The following is a 16,157-nucleotide window of genomic DNA, read 5'->3' on the forward strand; positions in this document are numbered from 1 at the left end:
TAAAAAAATAATTAACGCTTTTCATTCTTCTTCCCTGCTAGCCTCAAACTAACAGAAAGTAATGCAAATCCTAAGACACCATCTCTCTCCTGAGCCTAGACTGTCCTGCTCTCCTGACTGCAAACTGAGTTTTCTCTATGTCATCCTCCTGCTTGTTCAAGTGTCTCAAGAGCTCTGATCGTGAGGGCTATAAATCAACATGGAAGACACCTATAGGCTCCTTTCCTGCAGCAAGATCCCCTTCCAGGCCTCTCATTCGCCATAGGCTCATTTATAGAAAACTGGAGTGTTTAAACAAATATGGGTTCCACACCCATTCCCCTTGAAGCTATTGTAATAACCATGTATCTGAACTTTCTCTTCATCCTTTTTTGAGACAGCCCAACAGCTCCCTCCTTGAAAAGCACCTTTAATCAGATTAGACTCTCAGACCCAGCTTCATAAACGTGAGAAGAAAGAGGAGGCCCTGTTGCCTTCCGGTGGCTGCATCTGCATAATGCTGTGTTTCCCCCGGGCCAAATCAGCAAATCATGTTTCAGAAGATTCAACAACGAAATAAACTCTCACAAGCACCAAGATGACTGAGATTCATTTGAAGGAGTGTAAGGCTAGGTGAGCGCATCTCTCAAAGCCAGACATAAAGAGCCTGTCTCGGTTGCTCCGGCAGCAATGGCATTCCTTCTCGCAACTTCCCTAACGCCTTTCAAGAAGTATTGCTTTCGCTTCAAAAACAGAGAGACTTGACTTTTTGCCACTACAAAATAACCCAGAACACAGACACTAGAAACAGGCATTTCTGCTTCAGTCAGACCAATTATAGATTAAAAAATAAAAAGCAGCACTGTATCTATGTATATATTTATAATATATATATATGTATATGTATATGTGCATATATACACACACACTTAGCTTTCTATAAGTCAGCAAGAGCAAGTAAACTGATTTGTCTACTCATTAATACACTACCATTGTGAAAGCATCACAACAGCAACCGTGGAAGATCAATAAATAAAGATTAGAAAGAAGGAAGCTTTAAAAAAAAAGGTGAAATTAAACACAAATTCTAGATTTGGATTTTAGAATCACCTAAAAATAATGTGTCGATTTGAAAGCTCTAATTGCAATGGAGGTTTACGTCCATTCACGTTATAAACCCTGGCATTGTTTTCCTGTTTGCTTCTTTGAGAAAGAAGCCAGTTTAGAGTTTAAAAAAGAAGGTGGGCAAGGTGCAGAAGTACCTCTCCACTGGTTTCCTGCCTCTTTTCTGCACCTGGAGGGAGGGTACACTTGCTCCCACCTGTGGAAGAATGCAAGTGACTAACTATGGGCTCTTTTGTGCTTTACAGAACCTTTCATGTTCAGGGATCTTTAAGGTAGGTGAATGAGCATTTTTCATTCAAGCCGATAGTCTGTGTGTGTATATGTAACATACATATCTGCAGAATTCTCCAATGCTAGAACGGAATTTAAGATCAAGATTTGCCCTTAAGCGTTATTCATACAGCAATCCCCCCACCCCCCACCCCTCCCCTGGCTTTGGCAATTCAGTGTATTTTAGACCTCACATTTTCCTTCCTCCTCATCCCAACTCAAAGATAGTTAAGGTCTCCTGTGTATGTTATTCACGGTGAGCAACTCCTGCTAAGCTCCCAACCAAATTCAAGTTGTGCACTACACCAAAAGTTGAAACTTCACTTAAAAATACAAGGCTTAAAAAAAGGAGCTTCAGCAGAATGAGGGTTCTCCTTTCTGTTGTGGGAGGGCATGAGATAAGATTCCTGATTCTAAAGTACACAACAGCAATTGTTTGAAATTAGAAGATTGTCCTGGGAAGAGACACTGGTGTGTTCTGTTGCTCCACTTCCCCTCTTCCCACCCACCTCTTCCCCTGCCCCAAAGGGCCCGCAGCAGAGTGAGCACACAATGAAACTGGTTTGAATTTCTATTTTACAAGGTTAAATAAGAACAACAATAAAAAAAAAAAATTGAACACTATAATGAACAGGGTTTTTTTCCTCTTTTTAAATTTTCTTTCCAAATGTGACCAGCGTTGCAGAGCAAGACTCAAAATTACTGGCGATTGTTCCTGTACAGGTTGCTGCTTGTGACCAGTTCAGGTGGAGTTGGAGGCTGATGCTGAAGCTACATTATTGGTCTGAACTCGATCTCCTGCATTGGCATCTGCAAACACCGCAAAAGAAAGCAAAGACACCGGTTAAAGATTGGAAACCTGCTGCGTGCGGGCAGGCCTCTTCAGGCAGCTGTGGCAAGGGGAGAGACACCTGAATGGCAGCCAGAAATTGGGCACTTTTAAAAAGGGCCTGTTTGGTACCTGGAAAACAAGAGAGTCCTCTTCTGGCAGGAGAGTTACAAGTGTGTAGAAGAGCAGACCTAAGCCTCACCTCAGCCCCCAATGTTTGCTGGCTCCCTTTCGATATGAAGTCCCTGAACAAGGCTTCTGCTTCCACATCATCAGGAATCCTGGTAAGGCAGGGATTCTGATCCTGTGGAGACTTCTGATTTATTTGGCAGAACATGCACAACAGCTCAGCATGCAAAGGTCTGAGAGGAGTTGGTGTGCTGGGGATATTGGGAGGGTTGTTTGCACTTTTAATCCTTGTGAGTTCCAGCAACCAGGCAAAGATGGCTGAGGCCTAGATCAGACTATTTGGTTCAACTACAGCTGGACATGCCCCAAAAGTCATGGCTCTGGGAAAGCAATGGCAGGGCCTGGTGCCAAGAACAGGTTTCACATGCCATACACTGAAGGGTTGGGAAAGCAGGAAAAAAACATCTCTGCCCCTTTTCTCGTGAACACAGCCAGCAGATTGTGAGGTACTGATAAATCAAGAGGAACCAATCAATATCGGAAGGCAAAGGTGGCAGCGTGTTACAGTGATGCCTGGCTATATCTGGGGCAGTTCCTCGCATAAAACCCATTTGACTAATAAACCTTGGCCAATCATGGTTCTTTACCAAATAGCTGAGGTTTAGGCCTCACATACACAACATCTTTTGAAAATAATTTACTGATGAACAGGTATTAAAACACTTGATTGATAAACAGACACAAATAAACAGGATGCTAAGAGGTGACACTATTTAATTCTACAGAGTTAGAAAAGTATTGAGAGCCCACTCTGCTCCTTTTCCCCAACTCCTCTCCTGAATTCAGTAGACAATAAAAACAGGGTTCAGAAAAAAGAAATAAAAGATTAGTTATTTTGAAAGGCTGTCACAATTCCTATTAAAAGGTATAGGATACAGGTGTGTGATTTACGGAGTCCATAATAATACACAGCAAGAGGGAAAGGAAGTGTGGTCTATAATGGTGCAAATCAAAGCAATTACAAAATATTATATCAAAAAAAGAAAAATGTTGGACTGCCGTAAATCAAGCCACTCGCATAGACCTGTAGTATCTGATGTTCGTGAGTTGCTCTATTTGGTAGCTACTGCTATCTGAAAAAAGTGGGAGGTGTAGCAATGCTGTGAACTTTACTGTGATGGGGCTGTCAGGTACTTGGTGAGCCATCTTTACAGAAGACAATAGCTGTGCAAGTACCCAAATTCTCATTCTCTGGTTGGTGCTGCTAAAAAGAAAGAAAGAAGGTTGACCTGATCTCTCTCTCTCTTCCAGAGGAGTGGGGAATCCACTTTCTGCTGGATGGTGTAGTTCTCCTAAAGTCTACTACAATGGGAAAGCTTTATTTTGCTTGAAACATACGCCTTATGTGCTGGTGGAGCTCTGCTTTTCTTCTGCTAAATTGCAGTTGCGGAGGAGGGCTGCGCACCCACTATTTAGCAAAGAAAACCCAAGCACTTCTGTACTTTGCAAGTTCTGCTTGGCATTCACAAAACCTGCTGTCATTGCAGGAGTCCTTGGGAGAACTACATTACCAGCAGACATCACCTTCTTTTCCTCTTCTAGCAACAAGGACAGCTGTTGCTGCCACTGCACTCGCTTTGGAGGGGGGCAGTTGGTAAGAGGGTTGAAGCACATGAATTCATATTTTGCTCAATAATGAATTAGTTTTGCCCACTGATTTCTGGATAAAGTATTTCTGAGACAATTTGATGTAAGCGAGAGCCATCTCTACCAAAAGGCTATCCATTAGATCAAACTAGAAAAATAATAGGGGGACACACACTTCACTTTGTGTAATATAATTAAGTAGCTCTTTAACATTTTTAACAGTCATATAAATACCCAAGTAGGAAAAAAGGATGAGTCAATAAATGCAGAACATAATCCAGATTCCACAGTCAGCTATAGATTACCAATACATTTTTCATTCTCTGATGAATCTGAAATTGGCCCAACATACAACGGTATGCTCCTGAATGTTTAGGCAAAGATTGGCAGGGTGGAAGAAGAAGAAGAAGAAGAAGAAGAAGAAGAAGAAGAAGAAGAAGAAGAAGAAGAAGAAGAAGCAGCAGCAGCAGCAGCAAATGAATGGTTGGGAGTGCACTTTAAGGTTCCCAATTATTCGCTGGCAGCTGTGTGTCTGATGTCAGGTGCAGGGCAGCTGGGTGTGGTTTTGGGGAAACAGCCTTAGGTAGCTAAGTATTTAAGTTTACAGAAGACACCAAAGCACAGAGGATGATAAAATTCCAAGCAACCAGAATGCGCCAAAACGGCGCCTCTATGCTGAACAAATAGTGAACGAAGTGGCAAGAAGTGTAAAATGGTGAACCACTGAAGCAAACAAATGCTTATTTCATATACATTTTGAACTAGTGCCTATTATCCAGGAAAGAGATGTTGGGACCATAGCAGCTACTGCTATTAAAACTTGACTTGTTATGCATCAGCAGTGAAAAGGACAAACTGTTTGTTAGGGTTTATTGAGAAAGAGATTGAAAATATAGCATTGTAATGCCCTTTTATGCATCAAATCAGTGACATAGCAAGATTGGGAATCCTGTATGTAGTTCTGGTTACCCGCTCATTTTTATTTCTAACTTGGGTTTTGAGTTGGCTGGTATCAATTTTATTTTTCCTCTCTTATTCATCGGATCCAGGTATAACCATAAACACCCTGAACAAACACCTGGAGCCAATAAGTCGTCTGCATGAGTGCTAACAAACAGAGGTTCAGGTACTGTTGTAGAAAACTGAATTAGATTGGTCAATGCAATCTAGGGATGTGGTATTCATCGCATTGCCCCTGAAGAACCTGTTCTGCAGTTTGTTGGTGCTGTTTAATCTAGCTCTGCTGCTGGAGACTGAAGTAGCATTCAGGAGCTTGCAGTATTTTTACCAATTGTGTTCCTTCTTCAAGAGAGATGACCCGGCACATCTCAGTCCAAGCAGGGTCATATAAGAGATGAGGTCCTTCAGATACCCTGGACTCAAGTTGAATAGGGCTTTATAGATCATAACCAGTAATGGACTGGTACCCTGTGGAGCTGCTGTGACAGTGCTTCTATTCTCCCTGTAATTAGCTCTAGGGAGCAAACTGGCTGCAGCATCTTGGACCAGCTGAAGTTTCCAAACACTTTTCAAAGGCCGCCACACATACAGGTCATTGCAGGAATCCAAACTAGGGCATCATGGCCAGAGCAGACATCTCCAGGAACAGGAGCAGTGCACTAGTTTTAAATGTGCAAATGTGCTTATGGCCATTAAGGGTTCAATCTATGAGTACTCCCAAGCTGCGAACCTGAGTTTTTCAGGGAGTGTAACCCCCTCCAGCACATAATGAATCTCCATTCCCTGATCTGCCTTTCAACTGACCACGACCTTCAATTTTTTCACCCTCCTCCAGTCCGTTACTAACACCAAACCAGCTTCGTCATATTTAGATGGAAAGGAGAGATGGAATGGTGGCAGCAACCCCCAAAACTCTGGACCACCTCTCCTGGAGGCATCCTGCCAATGTTAAATAGCATTGGGGCAGGACAGACCCCGAGGGACACCTCAGGTTAAGAGCAGCAAACAGAAGACCCACAGCAGCACCTCCCCTAGGACTAAGCGGCTCAGGAGCACCATCCCTCAAGGACTGCCTCTCTCCTTATGAGCCTACCAGGCCCTTCTTTGTGCCCCTCCTCAAGCGCTCCAGAGGGTGGCAATATGAGAGCAGGCCTTTTCTGCAATGGCTCCCTCTTTGTGGAATTCTCTCTCCAGGGAGGTTTGGCTGGCACCTTCTTTAGGCGCCAGGTGACAATGTTCCTCTTTAACTGGGCCTTTGGCTGATTGACATCTGATACCCTTCAAAATGTGTTGCGGAAGGGGGGATTATCAGGTTGTCTTTGCTCTTATTTTTGTTATGTATTTTGTGTTTATTACATTGTAATTTTACGTTGTGAACAACCCTGAGATCTACGGATATAGGGAGGTATGCATATACAAGACATAAATAATCACAATAAGATTATACAAGCACCATAAAACAAGGCCTCCAAATCCCATCCCAGAGAAACCGTGGCCAATGGTATCGAAAGTCCAGGAGAACCAACTCCTGCTGTCTGGCTCCTGGTGTAGGTCATCCACTAACACAACCAATGCTTTTTCTGTCCCATAATCATGGCTGGAGCCAGTATTAAATGGATATGGATGATCTGTCTCATTCAGAAAAGCTTGGAGCTGAGAAGCGGCCACACACTCCAGCACCGTGCCCAAGAATGGAATATTGGGGACTGGCCAGTCATTATACAAAACTGTGGGGTTCAGGGAGGGCTTTTTCAGCAGAGGTCTTATCACTGCCTCTTTATGGCAGGCTGCAACCCTGCTTTGCTGAACGTATTCAATCGCCACCCTTACCCACTTGGTTAGTCTTCCTCGGCTGCTTTCATGAGCCAGGAAGGGCAAGGATCCTGCACACATGTGGTGGCCCGCACCTCTCTAAGAAACCTGTCACCATCCTCAGGCTGCATTGTCCCAGTATCTGATTCTGCCCAGCTTGGGATTTGTTTTAAGAATGGGTGTTGCAGAATGCTGATGAAATTGGAAATCTGGAGTGGAAATTGCTGGTGTTCCCTTATTCACCCCATGTCTGAAATGGAAATCAATCTAGCAAACACAATTGGTATTGGCTGCTATTTTTTTCTTTTCAGTCCGCAAACAAGATATGATCAGTAACTGAGGACACACCATGTCAGGGAAGACAGTTGGGGGGGGGGAGGTGGAATAGTTTTGCAAGCAAAAACGTGGCAGGCATGAAGAAAGTCTCACCTGAGGCTGCTGGAACATTTGTCGGGGTTGAAGCAGCTGCTTGATTCCGAGCATGAGCAGGTATGAGGGTCGAAGCCAGAGACGGATTACTTGACAGTTCTAGAAGGAAGTTGAAGAAGAGAGTATTCACAGCCAGCCCACAGGGAGCCTCTGCCGGTCGCTTCACGGTCTCTCCTATCCCACATCAGCCACATGGCCATGTGTTGCTAAGAATCTATGATTCTAACAGGCTTTCCCACAGTTGGAAACTCCTCAGACAACTTCACTGGGGAAAGACTGTCATCCTTTGCATCTTCTTTTCTGTTGAAAAGGTATTTCTCTGCCATGACGTCTGCCAAATTGCCTATACTGCATTTCTTTTAAATTTCCCCCTTGTTGTTTTTGTACAGACTGTGTATTTGTGCATTTCTACACCCACACACCCTGCTCCTGGAATTGTGAGCTATTTAAAACAAACAAGCAAAATGATTAGTACGATTACACCACTAAATCACACCAATAATGTTGAAGGGAAGTGAGTATGAACTATGAGATTGAAGCAGCTGGTCTTATATTGCAATCACTCTACCTTCCAAATCCCTAAAAGAAACTGTCGTTATTAGTACTATTTCAGCTAGAGTACAAAAATGAACTGCTACAGACATGCCCCTGGAATGTGAGTTTCAAAAGAGTATTATAATTGCTTAATGACTACTTGTGACTGCATTCTTAACATCCTCCACTGTGGCTGGGACTGCCTATTGCCAGCTATGTCTGGTACCCCAACTATAGCAATATCTAGACCAGGATCACTTGGCCACTGTAGTCCATGCATCTTTAACCTCGAGACCGGATTACTGCAATGTGCTGTATCTGGGGCTGCCCTTGGGCCTGGTCCAGAAGCAGTATCTGCTGCAGAATGCAGCAGCTGGACTGCTGGTGGGGGGCAGACATACAACGGTGTGTGACACCTATACTGAACTAAAACATCTGCACTGGCTGCTCAGATGGTACTGGGCCAGAGTCAAGGTTCTTGCAGTGATCCTGTGCCCAGGATACCTTAAGAGCAATTATATCACAGTTTGACCAATGGAGGGAAGATGAGGTATACCTTAATTTGGTTCTGGACTATGTTCCTGAAACAGTATACAGAGTTGCCAGACACTATAGTCGGGCCAAGCAGACACTCCCAATGATATTTGTGAAGGTAGGTAAAATGAAACGATAACCTAGATGGTTGGTTGCTTGGTTGTGACATCAGACATAGGGCAGCAACCAGGTTTAGATGTTTGCTGGTAGAAATGGGTCTGCTAATGCCCATTCTTTCTAATGGCCGCCTCTTGCACACTGTGCAGTGTTGCTCTGGAGAGCTCCTTGGCAATGGAGGCACTTGGCTGGGGAGAGCGCTGCTACTGCAAAGGGGAAGCTCAGGTGTACCATACGACTGCCCTGTTCTTGAAAGGAAGTGCAGGCTTGTCTAAGTGAGGGTTGATTTAGACATGCTGTTGTATCTGCATGGGTTTTCACAGATGGTTGCATCTGGTGAGGAAAGTGTACAGATGACACTCGTTTGTTTTTATTTCTGCAGGCAGTTTGGTTCGATGGCCCTGGTGGTCCCTTCCACCTCTGCAATTCTATGAGATCACCCAGAAGAGTGCTGCTAATTGTCCCCTGTGTTGCAGAGGCCTGGCTGGCTTCAACTAAAAGTCAGTGCTTAATATCGCCAGTCCCATGCTGTGGAACATTGTTCCAACAGAAATTTGGCAGCTGCCCTCACTTTTGACTTTCAGGTGTCTCTTGAATACCTTTTTATACGGACAGGCCTTTACAAAAAGTAAAATTATAGCAGAAATGTAATTTAAAACTTAGTAATTTGCATCTTCATATCAATATATATTAAATATATATTAAAAATGAACTCATACATAAAATTATCATGATCAAATGCTGCAGCTTATTACTATGCTTCACGATTTAGCTCTATGTCACCTATATTTGTTCTCATTTTGTTTTGTAATACATACGTTTTCTCTTAATAAAGTATTTTTCAAAAATTATTCAAAGTATCCCCAAAAAAGGGCAATAAATCAGGACCGCAAATCAGAATTTTATGTCTATTTATACTGGTCAAAATGTAACAGATGAATTGTAGAACAGTTACATGTTGCTGTTGATTTGATACTGGGCTGCCCCAGATGGAGGTGGAGGCTGAATTAGCGGGCTGTAAATTATCTTTAATGCTGCCAGTGATTTATTTTTGTAGACCCACATTCATTTGGTGAAAAATGGTTGGCTGGGGCTTAGCTGTGTTATGGATATGGTTGGTGGGAATGCTTGATAGTGAGGTTTATAGGTGGACGTTTGTCAAGGCTGGATTTGGTAGATGTTACAGGCTGTGGTGGCGGCTTCTATTTCAGTTATGTTGTTTAGTTTCTAATGATGCTTTATACCAGGAGTTTTATTGTATTTGATTTTTATTTGTAAAGAACCCATGGGCCGCACACTGAATTAAATCTCCATTTATTAAAAAAAAGTGTATTTAATATTAGTTAATATACACAATTAATATATGTAATTAAATATATGTAATTAAATACACACTAGATTTAATAGATTTAATTATTAAACAAATCCATTACACAGAAGTATGTGCTTTCATTAACAATTTTTAAAAAAGGCTTTATGGTGTTTTTTTCTTGAATGTTGCCAAGGGCCACCCAAAAAGTCCCCGAGGGCTGCAGGCTTGGACCACTCTGGCCTGAAGAATGCCCTGGTGGAGACCAAAGATGAGAAGAAGGGGCTTCCCAATAAGATGGTGGGGAGGAGAAGCCAGGAGGTCCCCTCCATCCATCCTTTTCTCCATACAGGGACTCCTTGGGCAAGAAGGACACAAGGGCTACAGATCCCCTGGAAGGGGGGGGTGTGTGATTTCTGGATTACTTACTTTTGAAGTCAATCACAATCTCTCTTCTGGTAGCCAGCCAGATCAAAACAGTTCTGACTGTCTAAATGGCTAACTGCACTCTCCTCTATCTCTAACAACTCATAGAGACTAAATGCCCCAATATTCATGGGCAAATGACCTAGGCCCAAACTATCCCTATTTTTCCTGGTACATCACTGCTCCTATCCCCCTCCCTGGGGACTTCCAATTTGTCTTTCAGGTACGACTTTTTAAACTAGGCATTTTTAAAAATTCCTACATGTGCCCTACTAAAGGTAAAGGGACCCCTGACCATTAGGTCCAGTTGTGGCAGACTCTGGGGTTGTGGCGCTCATCTCACTTTATTGGCCAAGGGAGCCGGCATACAGCTTCCGGGTCATGTGGCCAGCAGGACTAAGCCGCTTCTGGCGAACCAGAGCAGTGCATGGAAACGCCGTTTACCTTCCCGCCAGAGCGATACCTATTTATCTACTTGCACTTTGAGGTGCTTTCGAACTGCTAGGATGGCAGGAGCAGGGACTGAGCAACGGGAGCTCACCCCGTTGCGGGGATTTGAACTACCAACCTTCTGATTGGCAAGTCCTAGGCTCTGTGGTTTAACCCACAGCGCAAGCTGCCCTTATATTCCCCCCACCTGCCCCAAACTGCATTTCCCAACAGTGATTGCTGCAGAATGTGTTTTGAATTGCAGCTATTCTATTAGTACAGATATCATGTGAGATTAAACTTTCTGTCAAACATTTTTGAGGGATGGAAAGTAGAGTGAAAATTTACATATAAAATAGGTAACAAAACAAAAAGGAAAAACAGATACTGTACTGTCAGTTTACTAGCACATTTGCTTCAGGAAACCAACATAAGACAACCTACTGCACAGTAAAATTCTACATACTTGGGGCCAGCGGAAGGGCATTCTGTTTCTCACAAGTGTGTAATACTGGCGAGAATGCTCTTATAGTAATAATAATAATTTATTACTTATACCCTGCCCATCTGGCAGGGTCCCCCCAGCCATTCTGTTCAGAGATGGCCTCTGTAACCATCGACTTAAGCAGCAGTCAGAGTGGCAATGGCAGTTTTTTTGAGAGCCGAATATGTTCTTGCTAAAGCACCTCCAGATAAAACTGAGCCACAACATCCTGCCTGCTTGCCTGGGACGTAGCCAACTAACGCATCCCATTTGTGCAAGGGTGTCCATTTGCACAACAGGTCTCTTCAGCCCCTCTCCCCCAATCTCTGTAAAGTTGGGGGAACCCCAATAATAGATTTAAGGGGCACATGGGTGGGGGGAAGAGGCAAGGGAGTCCCTTTGCATAAGTGGAAATACTTCCTCTAATGACAGGCTTAGTAAAGGTAAAGGTAAAGGGACCCCTGACCATTAGGTCCAGTCGTGGCCGACTCTGGTGTTGCAGCGCTCATCTCGCTTTATTGGCCGAGGGAGCTGGCATACAGCTTCCGGGTCATGTGGCCAGCATGACCAAGCCGCTTCTGGCGAACCAGAGCAGCGCACGGAAACGCCATTGACCTTCCCGCTGGAGTGGCACCTATTTATCTACTTGCACTTTGAGGTGCTTTCGAACTGCTAGGTGGGCAGGAGCAGGGACCGAGCAGCGGGAGCTCACCCCGTCATGGGGATTTGAACTGCCGACCTGATCGGCAAGTCCTAGGCTCTGCGCCAGGCTTACACTATGTTGAATACAACCATTAATTTCCCCTCCAGCCTGCCATTTACAGAACAGCAGAAATAATCCAAGACATACCAATGATTTTAACAATATTAGTTTGAACTGCCTCAAGTAATTCAGTCCTGAGATAAGGCAAATTAAACATCCTGTTCAGAGCAGTGTTGTGGTTACTTTCATATATGCAGAAATGGAAGCTGGCATGGTGGGTCTCGGGTCAAGAGGAACTGGCAGCATTTACTGTTACCAATGCAACTAGGAAAGGAAGTGCCATAACCCAGAGTGGAGCAAATGCTTTCCAGGCAGAAAAGGTGCGTCTCAAGAGCAGAAGCATTTGTGCGCTTGGAAAATACCACCCCAGCACCCTCAGCACCCTCTCGAAACCTGACAAGTGGCCATGGCCCTTTCACTGACTTTAACATAGAAAAGAGTATCTTCAAATAGGGCGGCGATATTATTAACTGGCTAGATTTTTTAAAAAAAAAACTTTAAATTAATTAATTAACATTAATAAAAATAAATGTTAAAGGTACTGCTGATTAAACAGGTTACATTTTATTTTAAAAAATTATTTCCAATATAAAGAGAGCAGATGGCAAATATTATCTTCTCTCACATGCAAGCGTAAATGCCTCTTCCAATGGCCGCTTTGACACAGAGCATCCTATCAAAGAAAATATGCTTCTTGCTTCAGATCTCTTTTAACCATGTGCAAATTAAATTGATATGTTAACTATAGTTGCCATAAATTGTTGAGCTGCTTCTTCTTTTTTGCAAAGCTGTTTGGCAAAATTGCAAGACGAAAAATGCTGTTTTTGAGCTATTTTTATGGGAAAACAGCCCTGCCGACATGGGCAAATCCAAACGTATGGCAACCCTATGTTAACCAAAATGCATATGAGTAATTGTAATTGGGTTGCAGCCATCTTTCCAAAGAATCTGAACAATACAGGCCACAAATTATGCTTCTGTTTTACAACCCCTAACAATTGTACAGTTCTTGAAAACATGTGCAAGGCAACTGCGAAAACATACTTCCTTAGCCTGCATTTCAGCTGATCCCCTAAATCTGGACTCCTGGATGTTCTAAGTTACATTCTCAATTAGCTTATTAAATACAATTCCTGGTAAAAATGTGAACATGAGCAGTGGTCTCTATTCTTCCAAGAATATTTCAATCTTCTATCTAACAAGCAATTTCACCTATGACTAACTAGGAATTGAATGTCCCAGTAACAATGGCAATCATGACACAGGAGCACCAGCCTATTGAGATTACGGATGCGTATCTATGTCAAACAGCCTTTCTTCAATCAAGCCCAATTGACTGAGGGGTAAAGAAGTCTCTCCCTCGGACTTTTTTAACCCTTTCTCTACACCTTCTCAACCCAGTTCACGCTTTGAAATATTCCCACTCTTTCCAGCTGCCCAACCTTTCTATCCACCCCTTCTGACCACTATTTGAGATGATGCCATCTTTGTGCCATAAGAAACTGCGGACACACAATCTTCCTTCATGCTCCCAGACTACCTTGAGTGGTGAAGTTAAAGAGTGCAGGTTTCTCTCGCCCACTCGGTAATTTGATGTTTGGGTCCCGTAATTCATCAAAGAAAGAGTGTGCGCACGCTTCCAGCGGAGTCAGGCGTGCCGTGGGGGTATATTCCAGCAGACGGCTACATAGCGCTATTGCTTCTGGTGGAGTGCGGGGCCGGAAGACCTGCGGCAGAACAAGAGGGACAGTCCGTCAATACTCTTCTTTGCTCTTGTCGTTGAAGGACGGAGAATCTGAGGAACTAAACCGCTCAGAGTAGGAATGAGACATTAGCTTATAGAGTACTGAAGCTTAATCAAGCTTCTAGGGTTGAATGGTTAAGTGCAAGGAAGGTTGTTGTACTAAGGTGAAGTTACAAGGTCACAGGGTGGGGGGAACACAAGACACAGCTGAGAAGAACTTTTAGGAAGAGAGAAATAATCCATTCCAAACATAACAGGAATGCAGTCAGCCATGCATATGGGTTGGAGGAGAGAGAAAAGCAAATGAGCAGGATTTTCTGAAGACCACATTCTGAAGCATTTACTGAAAGCAAAACTTTTAAAGATTTCCATCTTTTAAGCAACCAACTGATTTTGTACTCGGTGTGGATTTATGCTGACTGGTAGGGACACTGATCAGGTCTCATAGTTTTGGTTTATCCTTTAATAATACACAGCAAGTACCGTATTTTTCGCCCCATAGGACGCACTTTTTCCCCTCCAAAAATGAAGGGGAAATGTGTGTGCGTCCTATGGGGCGAACGCAGGCATCGGTGTGCACCGACCCCTCTCGCTCTCCAGGCTTCAGGAAGCTATCTGCAAGCCTTGCAAGCCCAGCGGGAGTTCCCGCGGGCTCACAAGGCTTGCGGGCAGCAGCCTGCAGCCCCGGCGAGTGTCCGCAAGCCTTGCGCGCCCGGTGGAAGGTCCCGCCGAGCGCGCGAGGCTTGGCGCAGCAACCTGTCGCCCGAAGCACGGGGAGCCCTCCAGAGGGCTCCCCGTGCTTCGGGCATCTGCAAGCCTTGCGCGCCCGGCGGGAGGTCCCGACGGGCGCGCGAGGCTTGGGGCGGCAGCCTGCCGCCCGAAGCACGCGGAGCCCTCCGGAGGGTGCCCCGTGCTTCAGGCAGGTGTGCGCAAGGCTTGGGGCGGCAGCCGTGGCTGGGGGGGGGGAATAATTTTTTTTTATTCATTTCCCCCCCCAAAAAACGAGGTGCGTCCTATCGGCCGGTGCACCCTATAGGACGAAAAATACGGTAATTAATTAGGATAACTTCCAAATTTTAGGCGTTTGGGAGTATTGCCAGCTAGTTTTTCTCTCAGACATTTGCCTTTGGCGGTCAGGTCAAACAGCATATATTTCTACTATTCACAATCAGTCTTTTGTCACCACTGTTGCACTCCATCTACCTTCTCCTCTCTCACACACATAAAAATTAAATAACCACACATTCACAGGTTCCTTAAGCATTTTCTTTCACCTACGCTACAGGTGCAATACAGGTCATGAGCAAACAGTATGTGTAAAATCTTGAGACAAGGGTGGGACAAAAACTGGCAAATCCAACTCACAAAACACAAAGGATGAGATTCAGTTGTGGCAGCTCACTTGCACAGTGGAAACCTGCTTTTGCAATGAGACTTTTGGTTCCCCTTCTTCCCCATCCCTGCACACACCCAAAATCCGATACTCAATCCTCTGGAGCAGATTTTTGGGTGCATGGAAGGCTGCTAGCGGGAAGAGAGGAAGGAGAAACCCCACCGAGGGAACGGATTCCCACGCATGTAAAGTTGGACCAAACCCCAAAGCAATAGCATATACCACATGCAAAATCAACTGCAAATCTGCTCAAACAGATTTTGAAGAGAAGATATTTAAATTCAGCAGAACATAAACTGCGTCAAGAATCTCCTCATCAGTAATAATGGTATAGGCTATTGGTGGGATTTATCAAGAGTTCTGAGTTCGTACAGAAAGCTAGTTTACATATGTGAGGGAAAGTAAAAAAGCTGAAGAATTAAAAGACAAGAATTAAGTTAAGGTAGGCAAACGATCACATAAGCAAAACTCTTCTGCAGTGCCCAGATGTTGCAAGAACTATTAGACTGAACCAGGCTGCGGCTTACTTTCATGCCTGCGACAACTGTGGGAATACGTAGTAATACCATAGTCTGAAAGGAATCCTGTGGACCTCTAAAACAGACCATGATATTAGCCCCTCTCCTGCTCTAGCCTGCTCAGGCCAAGAGAGAAGCCAAAGCAAGTCCTCTCCCCACGTGTGTTCGATGCAGGGGTGCTCTTTTCAACCCAGGAAGAAATTACCATGTTTCACAGCCATAGTTTTTCTTTACTCTTAAAAATCAAAACTACACACACATCAATGTAGTATCAATGTAGAGGAGGGAAAACTGGTCTGGGAGAATCAACAGGGGAAGGAATGTTTAACTATTCCCTCTTGCAAATGTCATGAACACAAGCTCACTTGTCTCCCCCACCCTAAACTGAATTTGTGCTTAGTTCTAGTTTCAGAACCCAGCTGCAGAGGGAGAAAAGGAAAGGGCTAAGCAACCTCACAAAACACCTCTGAAAACTCAGCACTTCTCCTCTTGCTGGGTTAGGAGAGGTAATGAGAAGCTACTGCAGCTGGCTTTCCTGGTGCTACTCTGGCAGCAACTCCTGAATAAGAGACAGTGGCACCTGTGCCCTGACATACTTCTTGGAGCTACTTTTAAGTGCAACCTGTGACGTGGGTTTATCTTTTACATTTTTACTGGGTGTCCCCTTCACTTACAACAGGGATGGGGAATTTGTGGCCCAGGTGACGTGGGACTACAGCTCACACT

At 44.2% G+C, this 16,157-nt stretch overlaps 1 protein-coding gene across 2 annotated transcripts in view; it reads right to left on the reverse strand.

Moving 5' to 3' along the window:
• Positions 1-1,040: 1,040 nt before the first annotated feature.
• GSK3B (glycogen synthase kinase 3 beta) overlaps positions 1,041-16,157 on the reverse strand; it is a 61,015-nt gene continuing 45,898 nt past the window's right edge. For both annotated transcript variants that reach the window (XM_053370494.1, XM_053370493.1), the window contains 3 exons: positions 13,317-13,503; positions 7,181-7,279; positions 1,041-2,184 (listed from right to left, as the gene is read on the reverse strand). In XM_053370494.1, coding sequence (XP_053226469.1) covers positions 2,117-2,184; positions 7,181-7,279; positions 13,317-13,503 — 354 coding nt within the window. In that variant the 3' untranslated portion in view covers positions 1,041-2,116. The remainder of the gene's footprint in view (positions 2,185-7,180; positions 7,280-13,316; positions 13,504-16,157) is intronic.

This window comes from Podarcis raffonei, chromosome 17 (genome assembly GCF_027172205.1).
Source record: "Podarcis raffonei isolate rPodRaf1 chromosome 17, rPodRaf1.pri, whole genome shotgun sequence".
Lineage (NCBI taxonomy): Eukaryota > Metazoa > Chordata > Lepidosauria > Squamata > Lacertidae > Podarcis > Podarcis raffonei.